This window comes from Petaurus breviceps, unplaced genomic scaffold, assembly GCF_028583685.1.
Source record: "Petaurus breviceps papuanus isolate PSGF00001 unplaced genomic scaffold, PetGlider_PUasm1.0 90792, whole genome shotgun sequence".
Lineage (NCBI taxonomy): Eukaryota > Metazoa > Chordata > Mammalia > Diprotodontia > Petauridae > Petaurus > Petaurus breviceps.
In genome coordinates this window covers 8794034-8813424 of record NW_027187347.1, presented here as the reverse complement: position 1 = coordinate 8813424, position 19391 = coordinate 8794034, and the positions used below count along the sequence as shown (strand labels likewise).

Here is a 19391-nt window from a genome sequence, read left to right as displayed (position 1 = left end):
ATTTATGACGATGGAGATTTGGGTGAGACACTTGATAAAAGAGAAAGCCAAAAGCCACTTCTCTATGAGCTCTCCCAGGGTGTCCTGGATAACCCAAATACTGCGTAGGGTCTGGGTTTCTCTCTCTTCTTATCATGATGAGCACCAGAGTATGAGACACTGTCTTGGTATGTCACACAGACGTTCACAGTGCTTATCCTTGAAGCTGGCTGATTCTAAGAGAAAAACTTGGGACTAGAGCTCCTGCTCCCCAAAGTAAGGAGAACTAGTTAAGTAGGAGCATGATGGGTAGCTGAAGACTTTGTTCTATTACCTCATACGAAATCCATCATATTAAATAAACACATCTGACATGCATTTACCAACAGAGAAAAATGACACTAAGACATCCAAATAAGCTTTTAAAAATTAAAAGCCAAGGAATTGAAATTCTGCTCACCCAAAGAAGCAACCAGGCTCTAGGCTTGGCTAGCCATCCTGGACACAAAGATTATATAACAGGGCGATAGGGGCAGCCAGAGGTCAATTCTTTTCTTCTTCTACTTGTTAGGAGATATAACAGGAAGCCACGTGGTGAGACAGAGAAGACATGGGATATAGTCCTCAGAAAATTTCCCCTTGTCCCTAAGGGCCATTTTAGTTCTGGCCAAGCCCTTGGGGCTATAAATCTAGATTGGGACAGGCATAGGTCTAGGAAGGAATCCGGTGGAGTTGATTTGATTCTGGGGTTGACTGTGAAATTATAATCTAACTAAATTTTGGTTTAGCTTTATCTGGAATCACCTTTCCAGTCTCATATCTAAGCATAGCTTAACTTACAGTTCACTTAGAATTGCTTTGACTCAACTTGGGTTCAGGGGAGACAGGTATCTTTTGGAATAGAGATGGCTAGGGACCAAGGGAGACTCTGAACTCTTCCTGAGTAGGCAGATATATAGCTAAGTAGTTAGAAAGGAGATAATATTCTAAAATTGAAGGACTAAGTCAACTCCTTTTGAGGTGGAAGATGAAGATGAAGAAATTAGAGTATTGTTTTCTTGGAGAAACAACAAGATTTAGGGGGGAAAGCACTGAACCTAGAGACAGGAGACCATTCAAATTTCAAATCTAGCATTTACCAGTTTTATTTCCATGTACAGGTCACTTAACCTTTCTTAGCCTTAGTTTCTTTGCTGTAAAATAGGGTTAATTATGCTTAAGCTACTGGCCTTACAGGATTGTTAAGAGGAGTGTGATTCATCAGATTTAGACTACTCATATACATTAAAGTGAGTTATTATTGCTAGATGTTTCTTAAGGGACCATGGATACTTTTATGGTGCTTCTAGGGTAATTGACTTGTGATAAGGTAGCATCAATGGACAAACAGCTAATAAACATTCACACAGGTCAGTGTGCTTAAACCCTAAACAATGATAGTTGAGGATGTGTAAAATGAATCCGAGAAGAGCTAATGAACCACAGGAGGTTGTTAGGTGGCTCAGTGGATAGATCATTGGACCTGGACTCATCAGTTGTGTGACCCTTGGCAAGTCACTTAACTTCTTTTTTTTTTGCCTTTATCCATTCCAGAAGGAAATGGCAAACCGCTCCAATATCTTTGCCAAGAAAATCAGTGTGTTATGATCCACTGGGGTCATGAAATTAGAAATGACTGAACAACAACAGCAACAAATTGGATACGCTGGTGGAAATTGAAATCACTGCCCCTAGCCTCCTCATATTCAATTGCAAGGGACAAGATTTGAAGCCAATGGACATGGGCTCAAATCCAAACTCTTCCAATTACTAAACGTGAGGCTATAAGCAAACCATTTAATTTCTGTGAACCTCAGTTTCCTCTATCTGTAAAACAATGACTAGATGATGTCCAAGTTCCCTTCTAACTCTAACACTGATGATCCAAAGTTCCAGTTTTAAATCAATTACTGAGTTGTCATGTGATCCTCTTCACCTTGACTAAATGAGGCAGCCAAGTGGCATTGTGGATAGACTTCTGGACTTGAAGTCAGCTATGTCTGAGTTTAATGCACTAGCTCTAAGACCATGGTAAGTTACTTAATCTCTCTCAGTCTGTTTCCTCATCTGAACAATGGATCTAATAATAGCACCTACCTGAAGGGTTGTGGGGATCTAATGAGTTTATAAACACATATGTGTGTGTACATATATACACATACATACCCACATAATGTATATATTATATATATGGATCTCTATGTATAGATTATATACATATACATACATGCACATATCTATCTATCTTTGCAAACGTGAAAGCTGTATATAAATGTTAGCTGCTGTTAGTAAATCTTCTAACTTAAAGGCCCACTTCTCTGTAGACCTATCACCTCCTACTGTATCTCTGCTGGAATGGATAGGTAGTGGGGGAAGATTTATCTGGGAAATAGAAATAATAGTTCCACATTAGTTTTCTTTTAGTAGTAACCAATAGTGACAGTATAAATGTGGATTGTTTTGAATTCGCTCCCTTTGGAAAGCTTAAGTATCTTCAAATGAAGCCATAGGTTTATTTGTTTGTTTGTTTTATAAAATAATTATACTAACCCAGGGGTGGGGAACCTGTGGCTTCAAGGCCACATGTGGCTCTCTAGGTCCTCAAGTGCAGCCCTTTGATTGAATACAAACTTCACAGAACAAATCCCCTGAATAAAAGGATTTGTTCTGTAAAACTTGGACTCAGAAGGCCACACCCAAGGACCTAAAAGGCCACAGGTTCCCACTGCTGCTAATTCTTATCTCTCCTGAAAGACCCACTTCAGCCTTTATCTGTATGCCTTTGTGGAGACAGGTAGGCATAGAGAATTATCTCTATGTAGTTTTAGTCACAAGCTATGTTTGAAATCATAAAACTTCCCAAGGATAAGAGCTCTCACTTTGACTTCCTTTGTCCTCTCCCTCCAACCCAGGGCCAAGCACATATAAAGTCAATAAAATAAATGGTATTACATGAACCAATTAAAAAGAGTTTGCAAGGCTTAGCATAAAGCTGTTTTTCCTCTAAGGTCCTATGCCTGAAATTCATTTAGCTGCCTTAAGATGAATGGTGGTAACTGGCTTGTAGCCATGTGGTCCAAACATCCATTCTTTGGTTAGCTGAGAGCATTAGCATATCATTTCAGTTAGTTATGTCTTTTCCATAAAGATAAACTCAGAAAAACATGAATTCTTAATTGCCCCTATTAATAACATAGTGGAAAGAAAGAGTTAGGTTTGGCATTAGAGGAGCAGGCTTTGAGGTCCATTTCTGCTACCAATCAGTTGTATGACTTTGAGCAAGTTACCTAACCTGGGACAAAGGTTCTTCATTTGTAAAATGAATGAAATGAATAATATTTGTGCTATCTCCTTTATAAGCCCTGTCAAAAGCATCATGATGATATAATACATTTAGGGAATTGTGTAACTTATAAAGTGTGAACTGTTCATAATATTATTATGTGTAGAAGAATAATAAAGTTTAGAGCAAATAAACATTTTTTAAAACTAAGTACAACCAGATGTCTTCTCAATGCCATTTTACTATTATCAATCATTATTTACTTAGTAATTTTTCTTTATAGAAGTAAGAAGAAAACAACTTTCATCTGAACCTTTTCTTAGGATGAAAAGTTTATGGGTAAATTAATTTAAACAACTCATTACTAACCAAATGCAGTTGGCTGCATCAAGTTTTTAATTACTTTAAAAGCTGAAGTGAAGCATATGTAGATAACTTCTAGATCTGGCTTCAGGGGAAGTGAGTGTAAAAATTCCTGGTGGGTAGCTTTCCTCCTGCTTTGGCCTACTCACTCTTAAGATCTAGGTCTCCCATGCTCCTCCATTTCTTTGTACAAGGGAGAAACCAGTCTTCTGGGTCAGAAGGTTTGGCTTAGCCCCCAAAAGAAAGAAATGATTTCTACCTTTCCTGTGCGTTGGCCCCTTTCCAAGCTAGAGATTTTTTTTTCCCTACTTGATCCCCTTCTTCTGTTGACTCAGTAGTACTATTTTGATTAATTTCTGAAGATTTCCTTGAAGTTTTTCACCAGGGCTTTGGTCCCAGACTACTCATCTAAAAATAATTGCATTTGTGTTAAGCCCATATTAACAGCTCCTGGAATCAGAAAACATTGTTCATGTTTCTTTTGTATCCCTTCTACCCCCACCAGCTCTAGCATTAATTAATTAGTTAATTAGCTCATTCATCAATTCAGCACATTATTGGGCACTTCTCCAATGTAAGGTTTTCTACTAGGTACTCTAGGGAAGACAAAGAAAGCACAGTCCCTTTTTCTACTGAGTTTACAGTAAAAGATTCAGAATGGCTTAGTGAGAAGAGCATTAAATTGAAATGCTGGCTCTGATTTACAAGTAGTATGACCATGGTCAAGTCACCTAACCTCTCTGAGAGTCAGTTTCCTCATCAGTAAAATGTGGAAACAATACTTGTTCTACCTATATCACAGGGTAGTTATGGGTGGGAGGGGGAGAGGAAAGCCACATTATAAACCTTAAAATACTATATAAATGTAAGATACTAATGCAAACCTTAAACCACCATCTAAATGCCTTATTGGGTCATAGATTTAGAGCTACAAGAAACTTAAGGGTCAGCAGCAAGTTAGACATGGCAGCAACTCCATCAAAATCATTACCTTCAAATGTGAATGGCAGGGATATTTAATAGTATGAAACCTACTAAGAGGATGAAAAGCCAGTTCTTTTGTGTCGTCCCCATTCAGCAGCACTAAAATCTTTGTTTTACATGTCACGCTCTGCCCACACACAAAGAGTTAAACCACAAATCCCTGACAAAGCGTGGAAAGGAGTCTTCTAGATAACATGGCATCCTTCACGTTTTGGCGTGAAGTTGGCTAGGTGCTTACTATATAGGGTCTCATTGGAGACTCGTCACAATGTCATGAGATGATTGCAACAGATAGTATTATCCTCATTATATAGATGAGGAAAACTGAGCTTTAGAGGAATTAAATGAGTAGGATTTGGACCCAGGTCTTCTTGACTCCAAATCGAGTTCTCTCTCCACCCTCATGTCATTGCCCTGTTAGACTGTTAAGTTCCTTGAGTGCAGGGGCTGTTTTCTGTCTTACTTTGCCTCTCCAATACTCAACCCAGTGTCTAGCATGTATTGGGCATTCAAAAGATGCTAGTTCACTGATTGACAACCTCTTCCTGCTTCAATTTCCTCATCTGTAAAATGTGGATAATAATAGCAGCTCCCAGTGTTGTGAGATCATTGTAAAGTGTTTTGTAAACTTTAAAGTACTATTTAAATGCTAACTATTATTATTATTCTAATCAATTTGTAAGTAATAATAAAGAAAAGAAGGAGAAACAAACCATGGCCTATGGCCTCTTCCTCTCCTCCACAGTGTTTTGCCCTTTAAAATATGATAATCTTTTTTAATTTTTACGTTTCAGGCAACCATTTTCATTGATTTCCCCTCAAACGGAGAATTAGAGACATGACCAGGCAATGTCATTATATGGATAATCTCCAAATTGTTCTTTTCTCGAACTTCCTCTTCCAAAGGGCTCTTTAGCTATTTGGTTCAAGGTAGAATATTTAAGGGTATTGTCATTGGGCGGGGGTGAGATTTTATTTTCCTTTCTATGTGTTTTTCTTTTTTTCTTTTTGGAGGGGGGAAGGCAGAGCAATTGGGGTTAAGTGACTTGCCCAAGGTCACATGGCTAGTAAGTGTTAAGTGTCTGAGACCATATTTGAACTCAGGTCTTCCTGACTCCAGAGATTTCTCCCTAAAAGCCTGTAAACAGAACTGCATGACCTCTTGTTGGGTCTGACGTAGAGGGAATTCTCATTCTGGTATGGGATGGACTAAATGACCTCTTAGGTCCCTTCCAATTCAGTGATAGACAGTGGATAAAGCACCAAGCCTAGAGTCTAGTCACTGAGCCACCTAGCCACCCCTTCTGTGTATTTTTCTAATTTGCCTGGTTCTCTGGATGCCTAAGTGAAAAGGCAGCTTTGGTGCCACTTTGAGGGGCAGCTATTACAGCTAATGAGGGAAATTCTGGGAACCAGTTGGCCAATGATCAAAAGAGGGATAAAAAGTTGGCAAATTCATGAATCAAGGTTCTTAGATGAAAGAGGTTCTCCTGTAAAGGTGTGGTGAGACTGAGCTGTGGCAGACCCCAAGACAAAGTTTCTCAGGTGTTTCACCACTTACATAACTTTTTTGCTCCCATGATTTAAGACTGAGTCAAAATTCAAGATGATTTCTCCTTGGTTCTATGATAGTTTCCCATCTCTTCTTTGTTACTCCTCCTGGACAGAATCTCTTCAGTACACCTCTTTTCTTCACTCACACAGACACAATTCTATCACATACTCTCATCACCTGTCTCCTGGATGGTTATAATAGCCTCATCATTCTCTGTCTCAAGTTTTTTCTTGCTCCAATCAGGCCACATCAACTCTTCCTCCCCCTCCCCCATCCTGTGCCCCATCCTTCCACTTTATAAACTTCAGTGGTCACCTATTGCCTCTAGCAACAATATAGAATGCTTCACAAACCTGGTACATTGCTACCTTTCCATTCTTCTTACACTTTAATCTGTTCCATGCACTTTACGATTCAGCTATGGTGGTCTACATGTCTCACATAATAACACTCCATTTCCTGACTACTGTCCCTCCTTCTTGGAGTGCTTTCCTTCCTCAGCTCTGCTTCCTAGCTTTCTGGTTCCCTTCAAAACTCAGAGCAGTTCTGACCTACTTCAGAATCCTCCCCTAGTCTTCTGTCTGACATTACCTTCCATTTACACTGTGTGTATCTGGTACATACATCGTGATCTGCATGTTGTCTCCCCATTCGAATGGGGGCTCTTTGAGAGAAGAAACCATGTTTTTGCCTTTCTTTGTGTCCCCAGTGCTTACAGTATTTGGCATTTGGTAAATGCTTGATAGAGGTTTGGTGATTGATTTGTGAAGTCAGCCCTTAGGGTACAAAAATGACTTACCATGGTATTTCAAAGTTTCAGGGTACAAAATGGAAGCCACGCTGTATTTAGAGAAAGAGAATTGGAATTGGAATATCACTTTTTCTATATTATCTGAATAAGCTTAGGTATGGGAGGCAGTATGGTATAGTAGACAAAGTACAAATTTAGAAATAAAGAAGACCTGTGTTCAAATCCTGCCTCTAATGTTGACTTTAAGTAACCAAGTCACTTAATTTCTTTTAGCCTTAGGCAATTCCATGAAACTCTAAGATATAAAAGGGGATCGTGATCTACCTTAGTGGAAGGAGTTCCCATGCTACCATGGGAATCACAAGTCCTGATGTCACTGAATTTCTGAGTCACAGAGAAGTAAAATGAAATAGTTGGACTAGAAAACATTTAAAGTTTGAATCCACGATCTTATGGCTTTATGTAGGTAGGCAATTTCAGTACAGTCTTGTACTGATTTTGGTTTGGCCTATTACAAGTGTATTGGAGCCTGTTTGTATAGGCTCATGACAGCTGATTGTTAAATTTCCAGTGTGAGCATTTACACTTTAGAAACTGGCAAATTTAGTGATCTCTACATCTAAGAAAGTGATGGAGAAAACATTAATAATGCAGATTAAACTTAAAAGAGCCTCTGTGCCATTTGGTGGGAGGGAGAGGTGGTTGTTAAATACCATTTTACTCCTGCCTATACATAATAATCTGGTTTATAATAGATTATGAGTCTAAATTTCATCCCTAGGTTGGCAGACCTTTTTCCACAGTCCCATCTAGTCCTAGGCTCTGTTCTATCCTGGTTCTCTTCAGTTTACGTACTCCTAGCAACTCATTACATTCCCTCAGACATTAATTAATCATCCCAATTTCTTCTTTCTTACCTTCTTGACTTCTCCTTCCCCAAGTCACAAGGTTACAGGATGTCACCTGTATATTACTCATTACATTGGCATTCCCAAAGCCAACTTTTGCCTTGCTGTGTAGGGCTATCACCAGGAAGAGGGAGAAGACTTGCCTTACATAGTGCCTACAGGGGGCAGACCCGGGAGCAAAATGATAGAAAGGGGCAAAGAAACAAATATAGGTTTGGGTGAAAAAAAAGCTTTTAGCCAAATAGAGCTCTCCTTAGGGTTTCCTTAAGAGATAATCTGATCTTTCTCCCTAAAAGCCTGTAAACAGAACTCTATGACCAGTTGTTGGGTCTGACTTAGAGGGGATTCTCATTCTGGTATGGGATGGATTAAATGGTCTCTTATGTCCCTTCCAATTCAATGGTACAGTGGATAAAGCACCAGGCCTAGAGTCAGGAAGATCTGAGTTCAAATCCAGCTTCAGATACTTACTAGCTCTGTGACTCTGGGCAACTCACTTAACTTCTGTCTGACTCAGTTTACTCATCTGTAAAATGAGGATAATAGCACTGACCTTTCAGGGTTGTTGAGATGACCAAATGGGATAATAATTGTGAAGTGCTTGCCATAGTGACTGGCACAGTGTAAATGACATATAAATTTATTATATTATTATTTAGTTTCTTAAGATTTATTATTTGTTTTAAAATAAATTAATTATGAAGTTATTAATTGATATTAATATTTATTATATATTATAGTAGCAGTTAGATTTTGTTACTACCTTTTACTTATTGAGAAGTAAGGATTACAAAACAATGCACAGTAAACATGAAAGAAGAGGGCATTTCTTCACAAGTGCACTATAAAAAACAGTGCCCTTGGGGCTTTAACTGAGGGTTTCCCATTTACCAGGGAGGATCTGTCTGCCTCCCTGGCATGAGCCCCTTTCAGTTCAAACATTCTGTGTTACTAAATGAGAAAGACCACTAGTCTTTCTTGAGGTGAGATATTCTGTGACAACATATTGGGATAGAAGTTCAGGATTCTGTCACTGTCTTCTTGAAAACTTCATGTACCCTTACCATCTTTGCCTACTAGAGGCTATTTGTCACTCTCTAGCATATGTAACTAGGTTGCCATCTAGTGATTAAAACTCATAGATGAGGATGAAGTCTGAGATCCTCATAGTTCAGTGTCCCTTAAGTCTTTATTTCACTCCCTCTGGATCTCCCAAGACTAAAGCCTTCCCAGGACACAGAAGCTGTTTAAGAACAGAAATTTCAGAAATGCTCTTATAACCCACAGGGGGCAAACCTGGTAAATCTAGGGCTTTTGGTTGGAAGTAGGGATTTCTCCAAGGTGGGCTTAGACGGGTTGTGGTGAGGAAATTCAGCTTAGAACAAATGAATGGATCTAGAGAGAATGTGAGTCAGTCGGGAGAGTCAGACGGAATCACCCACTAATTTATTTTGGAAAACAGAAATATAGGTTGTGGTTTAACAGCTCTCATTTTCAATGAGCCAGTGGAGAAAAAAGGAGGAAGGAGAGACAGAATAGATTGTAGAAAGGAAAATGAGGAGTAGGAAAAAAAAGAAAAAAGGAGAGGAAGGTAGAAGGGGGAAAAAGGAATCAGGATCCAATAAAATAAGGAACAAAATATGTTGGCAAGAGACTGTTTAGAGCACATATAATCAAAAGATATAACAAATCAAAATCCATTTCTTCTCTCTCTACTATAAGACATGAGGTCATTCATCTCTCAGTAAACCTGCTTTGAAAGATCATGTATCATCATGTTTTTCATCTTTGTAATCCCAATCCCTAGAAAGTACCTTCTTTATAGTAGGTATTTAAATGTTTGCTGAATGAACAAATGAAATTAGAGGATAGATGTCTGAATCTCATTGAAGGGATATCCCTTTATCAGCTCAGTTATAAGTATTTCTTCTCTTACACAAGTTTTTGATTTCATGGCCTGGCTCTCAGTGGGCTTTCCTTCCTAGACACCAGTTGTTTGTAACTGTCCCTTGGGAGGCTCATACTTATATCTCACCGGACTGATCCAAAGCAACAACTTGGAGAGATGGCAGAAAGAGCAAGGTATTTGGACCCAGGGAAATTGTGGTAGAATCTTGATTCTGCTACTACCTGTGTGATCTTGGACAAGTCAGTTAACTTGTGTAGGACTTAGTTTCCTCATCTGAAAAAAAATCAGGGAGTTGGATGAGGTGGTCTCCAAAGTGCCTTTAATTTTTTAAAATAAGAACTTTTGGGCATGGGGGCCCAAGATGGTGGGAGGAGAGCAAAAATGAACAAGAGAGTAGAAGGATAGCGGTACATCCAGTGACATAACCGTGTAAGTGGCCTGCAGAGAAACAGTCACCAGTGTCAATCAACATCGATTCAGCATTGAAACTACACTTATTGGTAGTCTGGTAGGGGAAATTCATTTTCATTTTAGGGGAAATTCACCTAATCACATGCAACACTTCCCCTCTACCCCTAAATCCCAACAGAAGCTCTAAGAAGACAAGCAGAGATGATGAGGGACTTCCCTTTTGGGAACTGTTAGCACTAGTCTGAAGCCATTTCTTCCCTTCCTCTTCTTCTACCCAGATCCCTCCCACCCCTTGGAGAGCAAAGCCCAGTGTCCACCCCACCCCCTACCCCAGTACGTGTTGAGCTGAAGTTAATTCTGTCTCTTCCCTGGGCTCTGACGCAAGGCAGAACTTACCACAGGCTCAAGGGACTGGCCTCCATTGTCTGCATCTCTAACCCTTTACCAGCTTCCTTTCATGCCAAGGAGAAACAGGGAACCAAAATGTAGTAATATGATCCCCAATTAGCATAAAATAAAAACAACTCAGTCATGTTTTCCATGGCACTTTTCAATCTGAAATGAAAAGTGAGAAATGGGACAAAAAGTTATAAATATACTCATAGAACTAAAAATAAGGATATAGCACATGTATATACATGCACTTATCACAGCCTCAGAATTTGTCTCTTAAAAAAAAGGCAGCTGGAGGGAGGAATCCAAGCTATTCTTTTCCCCCAAGAACATAAGCAGAGGAAGAGACTTCCTCTTTCATCCGTGGTGCTGAAAGGGTTAAGTTCTCAGCCATCCTTCTCCAAAGAGATTTATGATGATGAGTAGCGTTTCAAAACTCTCTCCCACTCCCAAAGAAGTACCCCCCCCCCTCCCTATGGAGTCCTCCCTTAACGTGTTGAAGTGGGAAGGAGGCGGTGTTTTGCTGATCTGTTAAATTCTTAGTAAAGTTTCTGAGATTTCCAGTGGCTGCTGTTGTTTGACTTTGGTTTGGAGCAGAGCTGAGGTTATCCTGACATTTCTGGGACTGGATCCAGCCAAAGGGAAGAAGAAGGGGGAAAGGGAAAACGAGAAGAAGGAGAAGAGTAAAGAAAGGTGGGGAGGAACACACGGGGACATGAAGAACTGAACAAGGGGCACAAAAGCCCACCCCCTTTTCCCTATCACATTGCTGTTTTCCTTCAGTCTGGAAAACGTATTGATCCTGGTACTTTGGCTCGGGGGAAACAAAGAGACTTAGCCAGATTGAGGGGGAAAGCATGATAAGAAGGACCATGGAATTTTAAAGAGAGACAGAAAGAAATTCCCCAAACATCTGGGACTCCACTCTTGCGGGATATGATGTGTGCTGGAGTTTATGTGTGACTGATACAAAAACCAAGCCAGAACTTCAAGGTAAATGGAGATACAAGGATTTAAAAGGACGGTTCCCTTCTCTTCATTCTACTTGTCAAGAAGGTAAAAAAAGAGAAAGAGAGAAAAAGGGAAAATCCACTCAACTGGAAATAAGACAATCTCTGGAGTCTGTGGCATTTTAAGTTCAAAACTGGAGCTGCCGCAAACCCTTTGGTGCTGCTCATCCGATGAAAGGGCAGAGCTGGGAGGAGACTGATTTCTTCTAGGGAACTGTCCTGCGACTCAGCTTCAGGGCTCCCCCTCCCCGCCAAACCCCTGCATTCCATCTCTATGAGCTAGAATGTAAGTGTGTAGTCTTTTTCACCCTTTAAAAATGCCTTTGTTGCTTATTCGAATAAACGAAACTTGCATATTGTCACACTTCATGTGCTCAGCTTGCCGTCCAGAAAGCAACTGAAAAGTCAGGGCAAACATGATGACTGAGGAGATGACCTAAGTTTTTTTTTCCCCCTTACTGTAAGTGTTTCTGGAAGGCTCCTTGTCCTTCCCGAATTGCTGAACTGCAAAGACTTAAAAGCAAAAATATCCCATTCCCTTATCCCTTCCCCTCTCATTGCTGCCCACCCCCATTTTAAGGATAAAATGTATAGATCTGTGTGCATTTAAATCACTTTCTTGTTTCTTCTCTCTCTGTTTTTTGTTCCCACCCCGTGGCTCCTCAGAGTGGATGACACAATGAACTGGATGATGGAACGGGGCTTCACCATGCTTCTGGCAATGTGGGTAGTGTGCCAATCAGAACCCCACCCTCAGACAGTGGACAGAGGGAGCCGTGGAGCTGGGAAAGTGCTGCCGGTTTCCCAGGTTAATGGTAGACCACTTCGATTCCTGAGGCACACAGGGAGGGCCCAGGGAAGTGTGAGATCCATACCTGATAATCCTGACCATGGCATCCTAGACAGGAGGAGAACTGTTCCAGTATTAAGACTAGCCCGCCCAACTCCCCTGCCAATGCAGACCAGAGTGGGTGGAAGCCGAATGAGGCAGGAACAGAGACCAACAGCCAAGAGCTCCCCCAGGGAGATGGTAAAAGATGAGGGATCCTCTGCTCGGGCAAAACTGGTGCGATTCCCATCGGGGTCCAGTTCTCCCAACATCTTGGCCAGCTTTGCAGGGAAAAACAGGGTATGGGTCATCTCTGCCCCGCATGCCTCTGAGGGCTACTACCGCCTCATGATGAGTCTCCTAAAGGATGATGTGTACTGTGAGCTAGCGGAAAGACACATTCAGCAGATTGTACTGTTTCATGAGGCAGGGGAGGAAGGTGGCAAAGTGAGGAGAATCACCAATGAGGGCCAGATCGTGGAGCAGTCCCTAGACCCCGCTCTCATCCCCAAGTTGATGAGCTTCTTGAAACTGGAGAAGGGAAAGTTTGGCATGGTGCTGCTGAAGAAAACCCTGCAGGTGGAGGAACGCTACCCATACCCAGTTAGGTTAGAAGCAATGTATGAGATCATTGATCAGGGCCCCATCCGAAAGATAGAGAAGATCCGACAGAAAGGCTTTGTCCAGAAGTGTAAAGCAGCTGGTGTGGAGGGACAGGTGGTTGAGGAAGGGAATAATGGCGGCGGCGGAGGGAGCAGACCCAAAGTGGGCAGTGAAAAGAAGAAAGAAGACACAAGACGAGGACAGATCCAGCCGACAAGGGAGAGCCGAGTGAAAACAGTAAAGAAACTGGTCACCACAACAGTGGCTCCTCCTCCAACCGCAAGGGCCACCATGCTTCCTCCTTCTCCTCCAAGGACAACATCCTGGACCACCCCTCGCGTGGTGACAGTGGCAACCCGGCCTACCACCACGACCACCGCCTTCCCAACCACTCAGAGAACATGGACCACCAGAGTTCATACCACCTCATCTTCCCACAGACAGCCTTCAGTAGCTGAGGTGACGACCCCCAGGGCTACCTGGGAATCAGAAGATTTCTACCCCACCTCGAGGAAGGAGCAGCACAAGGAGAGGCAACAGACTACCAAGAGACCAAGCAAGACCACTGGCTATGAGAGCCACACGGCAGCAACCCCCACAACCCCAGACCACTATACAAGGGCAGGCATAAGCCGTTTCCGCGACAACCGTACAGATCGGAAGGAGTATGGCCCTCGGGATCCAAATGTAGTGCCAGGCCAGCACAAACCAGTGAAGGCAAAGCCACCTAAAAAAAAAGCACAGGAAAAGATTCTGAGCAACGAATATGAGCACAAGTATGACCCCAGTCGGCCTACTGTCTCTCAGATAGAAGAGGAGCTGGAGGTAGGAAACATTCCCCCTAAGAAAGGGAAGGAGACAAAAAAGCATGACCGTCCTGACAAACCTGAGAAGAAGAAGAAGGTGAAGAACGAGAAAGCAGACAAGCTGCTCAAGAGTGAAAAGCAGACCAAGAAGGACAAGGCAGAAAAAAAGAATAAGCAGGAGAAAGAACGGAATAAGAAAAAGAAGGGGAGCAAAACAGAGCACGATGGGTATCTGAAGCCCACTTCAAAGCTTTTCACACACAGTTCCAGGAAATCATTGACCGACCTGCTGGAATTTTTTGAAGGGAAGAGGCGTCTCATTGTAAGTAAACTTTTCAGCCTACTGTTTTGGGGGTGGGGGGTTGGGGGGGTGGGCTATATTTTGGTTTGCTGTTTTTTATGAATGGATGAATGGATGGGTGGGTGGGTGGGTTAGTGGATGGAATGAAGAAAGGAATGGAGAAATAAATTAAAAAGTAATTGTTAAGCATTTATGTTGTGCTAAGTGATGAGTATTCAAGTACAAAGAAAAGACAGTCCCTGACCTCAAGGAGCTTACATTATAGCAGGGGGAGACAACATAAATAGGGAAATAGTACTTTGGCTTGGAAAGTTATAGGGATGGTGAGTGGAGCTATAGAGAAGGTACTTGTTATGGTACAGCTGCTGGTAGGAAATATGGGGAGTATAGTAAAACTACAGCATTCAAAGTCCTTATGTTTTGTTTTGTTTTTGCTAAAGCAGTAGTTTGGGTCAACATAGTTGATCCTACATCCCTATGTAAGCCTTACATGGAGTGTCGAAAAGTCCAGAGTCTTCCGTTTATCAGTGATCTGGTAACTCTCCCTATCCCCTTTGACAGCCTTGTATTTTCATATGTGAACCTCCCTCCCTATGATCTATCCCACTGAAAGAGCAGGAGAGGAGGGGATAAGGGCATTAGAAGGTGGAGGCAGGGGAAAGTGAATCCCAGGCAAGCTGTGCTGACCAACTAACTTCAGCTATTGCATGAAAACCAGTTTCTTTGCAACTAAGCAAGCATGGATAGATCTGTGCTTCTAGTGGGGTGGCAGGAATAAGGAATATGACATTTTCATTTAAAAATCAGTTTAAAATGAATATCAAGACCAGTCTTGAAGGGGAAAAGAAATCACAAAAGAGAAGGGTATCCCACAAAAAGGGAGGGGTGGTAGGTGATGAAATCAAGAGGGTAAGATTATGTGTGTATGAATGAGCCTTAGTCCTTTTTTTTAGCATCAGACTAGCTCCCTGGGTCATTGGCCAGCTAGCAATGGGACGGGGGCAATGTAGGATGGAGAATGGTGTGAGTTCCAGAATTTATAGAGGGATAATGAGCAATAACTGAGCTTAAGGACCAGATTCCAATTAATTCTGGGCTTTACTGTTGAGACTGAAAAGAGGAGGGTCAGTGTGTATGGAATTTGATCTCCTAAGTCCATTTCTACACTTAAAGTCTGTCATCATTGAGACTCAGAATGGTATCTGTGTTGGTAGAGAGAAAAGTGGCGTTGGTGGTAGGGTGAAAATGCAGACTTGGAGGAATGTCCAATTAGACCGTTAGCCCTTCCTCTGAATCACTGGGTGGTTCTGAGCATTTCACCTTTCTGAGCTGTGAGCATTCCTCTAGCCCACATGGGCTCACTCCTTTACAACCATGAAAGAATATGGTAGAAACTAGTTAAAACTGAATTATGTTTTGGAGAATCCCTAGCTCCATATGAAACTTAAGACTAGTTCTAATAAATAATATGAAAATGGTACTTCTTCCCCTTTTCATTGCCCCCTCATCTCCACCTCAGTGTGCAAAGTCTCATACTAATCTGGTCCTTCCTACTTAGGGAATTAAGTAATTAAAAAAAAACCTTGATTAAGTCACTTTTCTTCTCTGGGCCTCAGTTTACTCCTCTGTAAAATGACTAGATAACTAGGGTTAGACTAGATTATTATGTCTAAGCTCCCTTCTAGCTCTAGCATTTTAGGATTTTAAAGATTTTAAAATGCTTCCGTTTAAAGATGGAAGCAACCTTGGAGAAGATCCAGTCTAACCTCTTAACTTTACAAATGAGGAAACCAAGGTTCAGAGGAGTTAAATTACTGGCTCAAGGTCACATAGATGGTAAATGGGATAGTTTCCCTTTAAATTCAGGTCCCATGACTCCAAATTCAATTCTTGTTTTACTGCAAACACTGTCTGCTCACTACACAGCCTGGATAATACATTGTCCTTCAGTAAAAACAATCAACCCCCAAATTTTAATACCCTTCTCAGGAACAGTTAAATTTTAGAAGACTTAGAGACTGTTAGAACTGGAGGGAAGGAACCCTGAGTAGTTTTATTGAGACCCAAAGAAGTCAGTTCATGAAACTAGGGCAATCCTCGTGAATTTCTAATTATGTGAATTCCATGTGCCTTCTGCATTCCCCTAAAATTACACCATTCTTTATGCAGGACTTTTCATACCTATGGATTAAGTAGGGTACTGACACCTCCTTCCCACCAGTTCATTTCTCCAGTCCCTTGGTAACCGTTATGTAAACTCTCCATATCTCTCAGTCTGAACTGGATTTGTACCAGTGACCTAGATTTGGAGACTCTGTCTCCCATTAGTCTTTGGCTGTTTTACCAACTAAGTTCAAATAGTGATTTGGAGCTTTAAACAAAGCAGAAATCGTGGTGGTATTCATCTTAGGTGGGACAGTTCCCAGAATTCTCTTCCATCTTTCAGCTGTTTCCCAGGGCTCATGTCAGAATCCTGGAACCAAACCCAGAACTTTGGAAAGTTTAGGTGGATAAGAGGGACATGTCTTTTTTTTTTGCCTTGAGAATTCAGTTGTGTGTGTGTGTGTGTGTGTGTGTGTGTGTGTGCATATGTATGTATATATATAGAGAGAGAGACAGAGAGAGAGAGAAAGAGAGAGAGAGAGACAGAGAGAGAGACAGAGAGAGAGACAGAGGGAGGGAGGGAGGGAAGGAGGGAAAGAGAGAGAGAATTTAGTTTTGAGTTACAAGAAATTAGCCATAGATTAAGGAACAGCCATCAGTAGAGGACAGGATGTCAGTGTCATTGAACCATCATTTAGAAATTATAGATTGTTTTATCTGGAATGAAGATTATCTGGGGGAAAATGAATCTAGAAATCTTCCACCTCAGACTCTCCAAATTTGACTCATTTTTTGTATTGAGCTACCCCCAAAGGGTAACTGGACATTTGTTTTGGGACCTTTGAAATAACTTGAACTCTTAGGAGGTGGGCAAAAAGAAGCAGGTGTTGCCTTCTCTCCCACCCCTGAGAACTAACCTGGGGGTTTGTTTGCCTGACTCTGCTTTGTGGGAGTTGTCCAATCTTGGCTGGTTTAGCTAAACTGCTGGGGCAGGCAGAGTTCACCTTTTGGCCAGGTTATTAGTGAGAGAATGTGTCAGGATTGTAGCTGTGTGTACTCTCCTGGCAAATGCCTTCCCTGCAAAATTCTGTGAGCTGGTGAGTTAAAATACAAAGGAGGTTTTAACTCTTTTCTTCTCTCCCTCCCTCCTTTCCTTCCTCACCCAGTGATCTGATAGTTCAGCTGTGCCCTTTCTGCTTTTCATATCATCACCAACAATAAATCTTCAGCCCATGAAACTCAGTTGACAGCTTTTGCTGATGTCACATGGGGCAAAACAGAATCCAACTTGGCTTGCTGGTGGCTGTATGAGCTCACCAGGGTTAGCAAGGTTATAAAGTTTATTAGAAATAAATTAGGAACAAGATATATTACATTTTCCCCACTTGTGTACTCTTTCATATCATGATTTCACCTGAAATTTGTTTTTTTGAATAGCTAGTGGGGTAACTAGTTGGCTCAGTGGATAGATTGCTCAACTTGTAGTCAGAAAGGCCTGAGTTCAAATCCAGTCTCAGACACTTACTAGCTGTGTGACTCAGGGCAAGCCATTTAACTTTTGTCTGCCTCACTTTCCTCTTCTATTAAGTGGGGATTATAATGGAACTCATTTTCCAGGACTGTTGTGAAGAACAAGTGAGATAGTAAGTATTATATAAAGGTTAGTTATTATTATTGGCAGAAATAAGAATCAGATGAGAAAGGATGACTAGCATTATGTCTTGAACACAGTATCTGTTGCTGTTCAGTCATTTCAGTTGTGTCCGACTCTTCATGATCCCATTTTGGGGTTTTCTTGGCAAAGGCACTGGAGTGGTTTGCCGTTTCCTTCCCTGGCTCATTTTACAGATGAGGAAACTGAGGCAAACAGGGTTACCTGACTTGCCCAGGGTCACACAGCTAGGAAGTGTCTGAGGCCAGATTTAAAGTCTTTCTGACTCCAGGCACAGTGCTCTATTAATTGTGCCACCGTGCTGTCCCTGAACATAATATAGGCACTTATAAATAAACATTTATAAACATTGAATTGAAAAAAAATCAAGGCATAATAAAGATCAAAGATTGGCAGAAAGTAAAGGGATATAGCAAGTAGACTTATGGGTACAGAGAACAGAAATCAGATTCTGGGTAAATTATGTCATGCTTAACTTCTCTATATCATACACAGTTACCTTTCCTTTCAAACTTAGATACAGTATTTTCTTTTTTACTTCCCAAGGAATACAGGGGTTCAGTTAATATTCACAAAGGTATGAATACCTAAAAGAAGATACTGCAGAAGTTCAAGTGTGGCAGCTAAAGTTTTCTTCCCAGTGGCCCCAACTTAGCCTGATATCTTGGAAATGAACCGAGGTCTAGGGACCAAAGCAAATGCACAGTATTTGTATCCCAGCCAATCTGATGCCCACTCTGATGTGCCTCTCATAACCTGAGTGTTTTACATTTGTGCAATTTCATTCTTTGGAGGAACAAAAATATTTCACAATAACAGGCTCCACTGTTTACCACCTGTCTGACCAAGACTCTTCCACTTTCTATGGCTCAACTGTCTCAAAAATTGTCTATAAAGTGAGTGAGGTGAGGATATTGAGCTAGCTGATCTCTGATGTTCCTTCCAACTCAAAATCTAAAATTCTGTGAATTATCTCACCAAGATTTTACTAGAACTGTAGCCACTAATGTTTTCAGTTTGCAGGTGGGCAAATTGAGGCACAGAGATTTTATAGGGCAACCCATCCATGAACCTGAGATGTTCTCATTCTCAGGTCAGTGTTTAACCCTTGCATACATGCTACCCTCCAGCAAGTCAATATAGAATATCATTTTTTTCCATGGTGGAGTCTTGAATACTCTCACTGGGGGAGTGTTGGAGTAAAATTGTACAAACTCATGAGAGCTGGTTGTTAAATATTTAGTGTGAGTATTTACACTTCAGAAATAAAAACAACATTATATATAAATCAGGATTTGATTCATTATTCTGTTGTTTGTCTAGACTTATGACAGTAATGGAGAAAAATGTTAATAATGAAAATTAAATTTAAAAGTGACTTTCACATACAGATCCCCCCACCCCACAAGAACTGGTTGTTAAACATTTACCAGCAAAACTGACTATAATTCTAAGTTTTTACTTGTCACCATTATATGAATCCTAGAGTAAC

At 41.2% G+C, this 19391-nt stretch overlaps 1 protein-coding gene and 1 long non-coding RNA gene across 5 annotated transcripts in view; one reads left to right on the top strand and one right to left on the bottom strand.

The window, feature by feature from the left end:
* LOC138147399 (uncharacterized) overlaps positions 1 to 10910 on the bottom strand; it is a 137943-nt gene extending 127033 nt beyond the window's left edge. Inside the window, exon 1 of the long non-coding RNA XR_011164792.1 lies at positions 10579 to 10910. This is a non-coding gene — a long non-coding RNA (uncharacterized lncRNA). The remainder of the gene's footprint in view (positions 1 to 10578) is intronic.
* A 216-nt stretch (positions 10911 to 11126) lies between these two features.
* The window catches only part of CCDC80 (coiled-coil domain containing 80), a 44254-nt gene continuing 35989 nt past the window's right edge, over positions 11127 to 19391 (top strand). Inside the window, exons 1-2 of one of the 4 annotated variants that reach the window (XM_069069865.1) lie at positions 11127 to 11568; positions 12252 to 14145. In XM_069069865.1, the coding sequence (XP_068925966.1) occupies positions 12265 to 14145 (1881 nt within the window). In that variant the 5' untranslated portion in view covers positions 11127 to 11568; positions 12252 to 12264. Of the gene's footprint in view, positions 11872 to 11900; positions 12046 to 12251; positions 14146 to 19391 lie in introns of those variants that run through there. The other 3 variants (XM_069069862.1, XM_069069864.1, XM_069069866.1) reach the window with 3 other exon arrangements.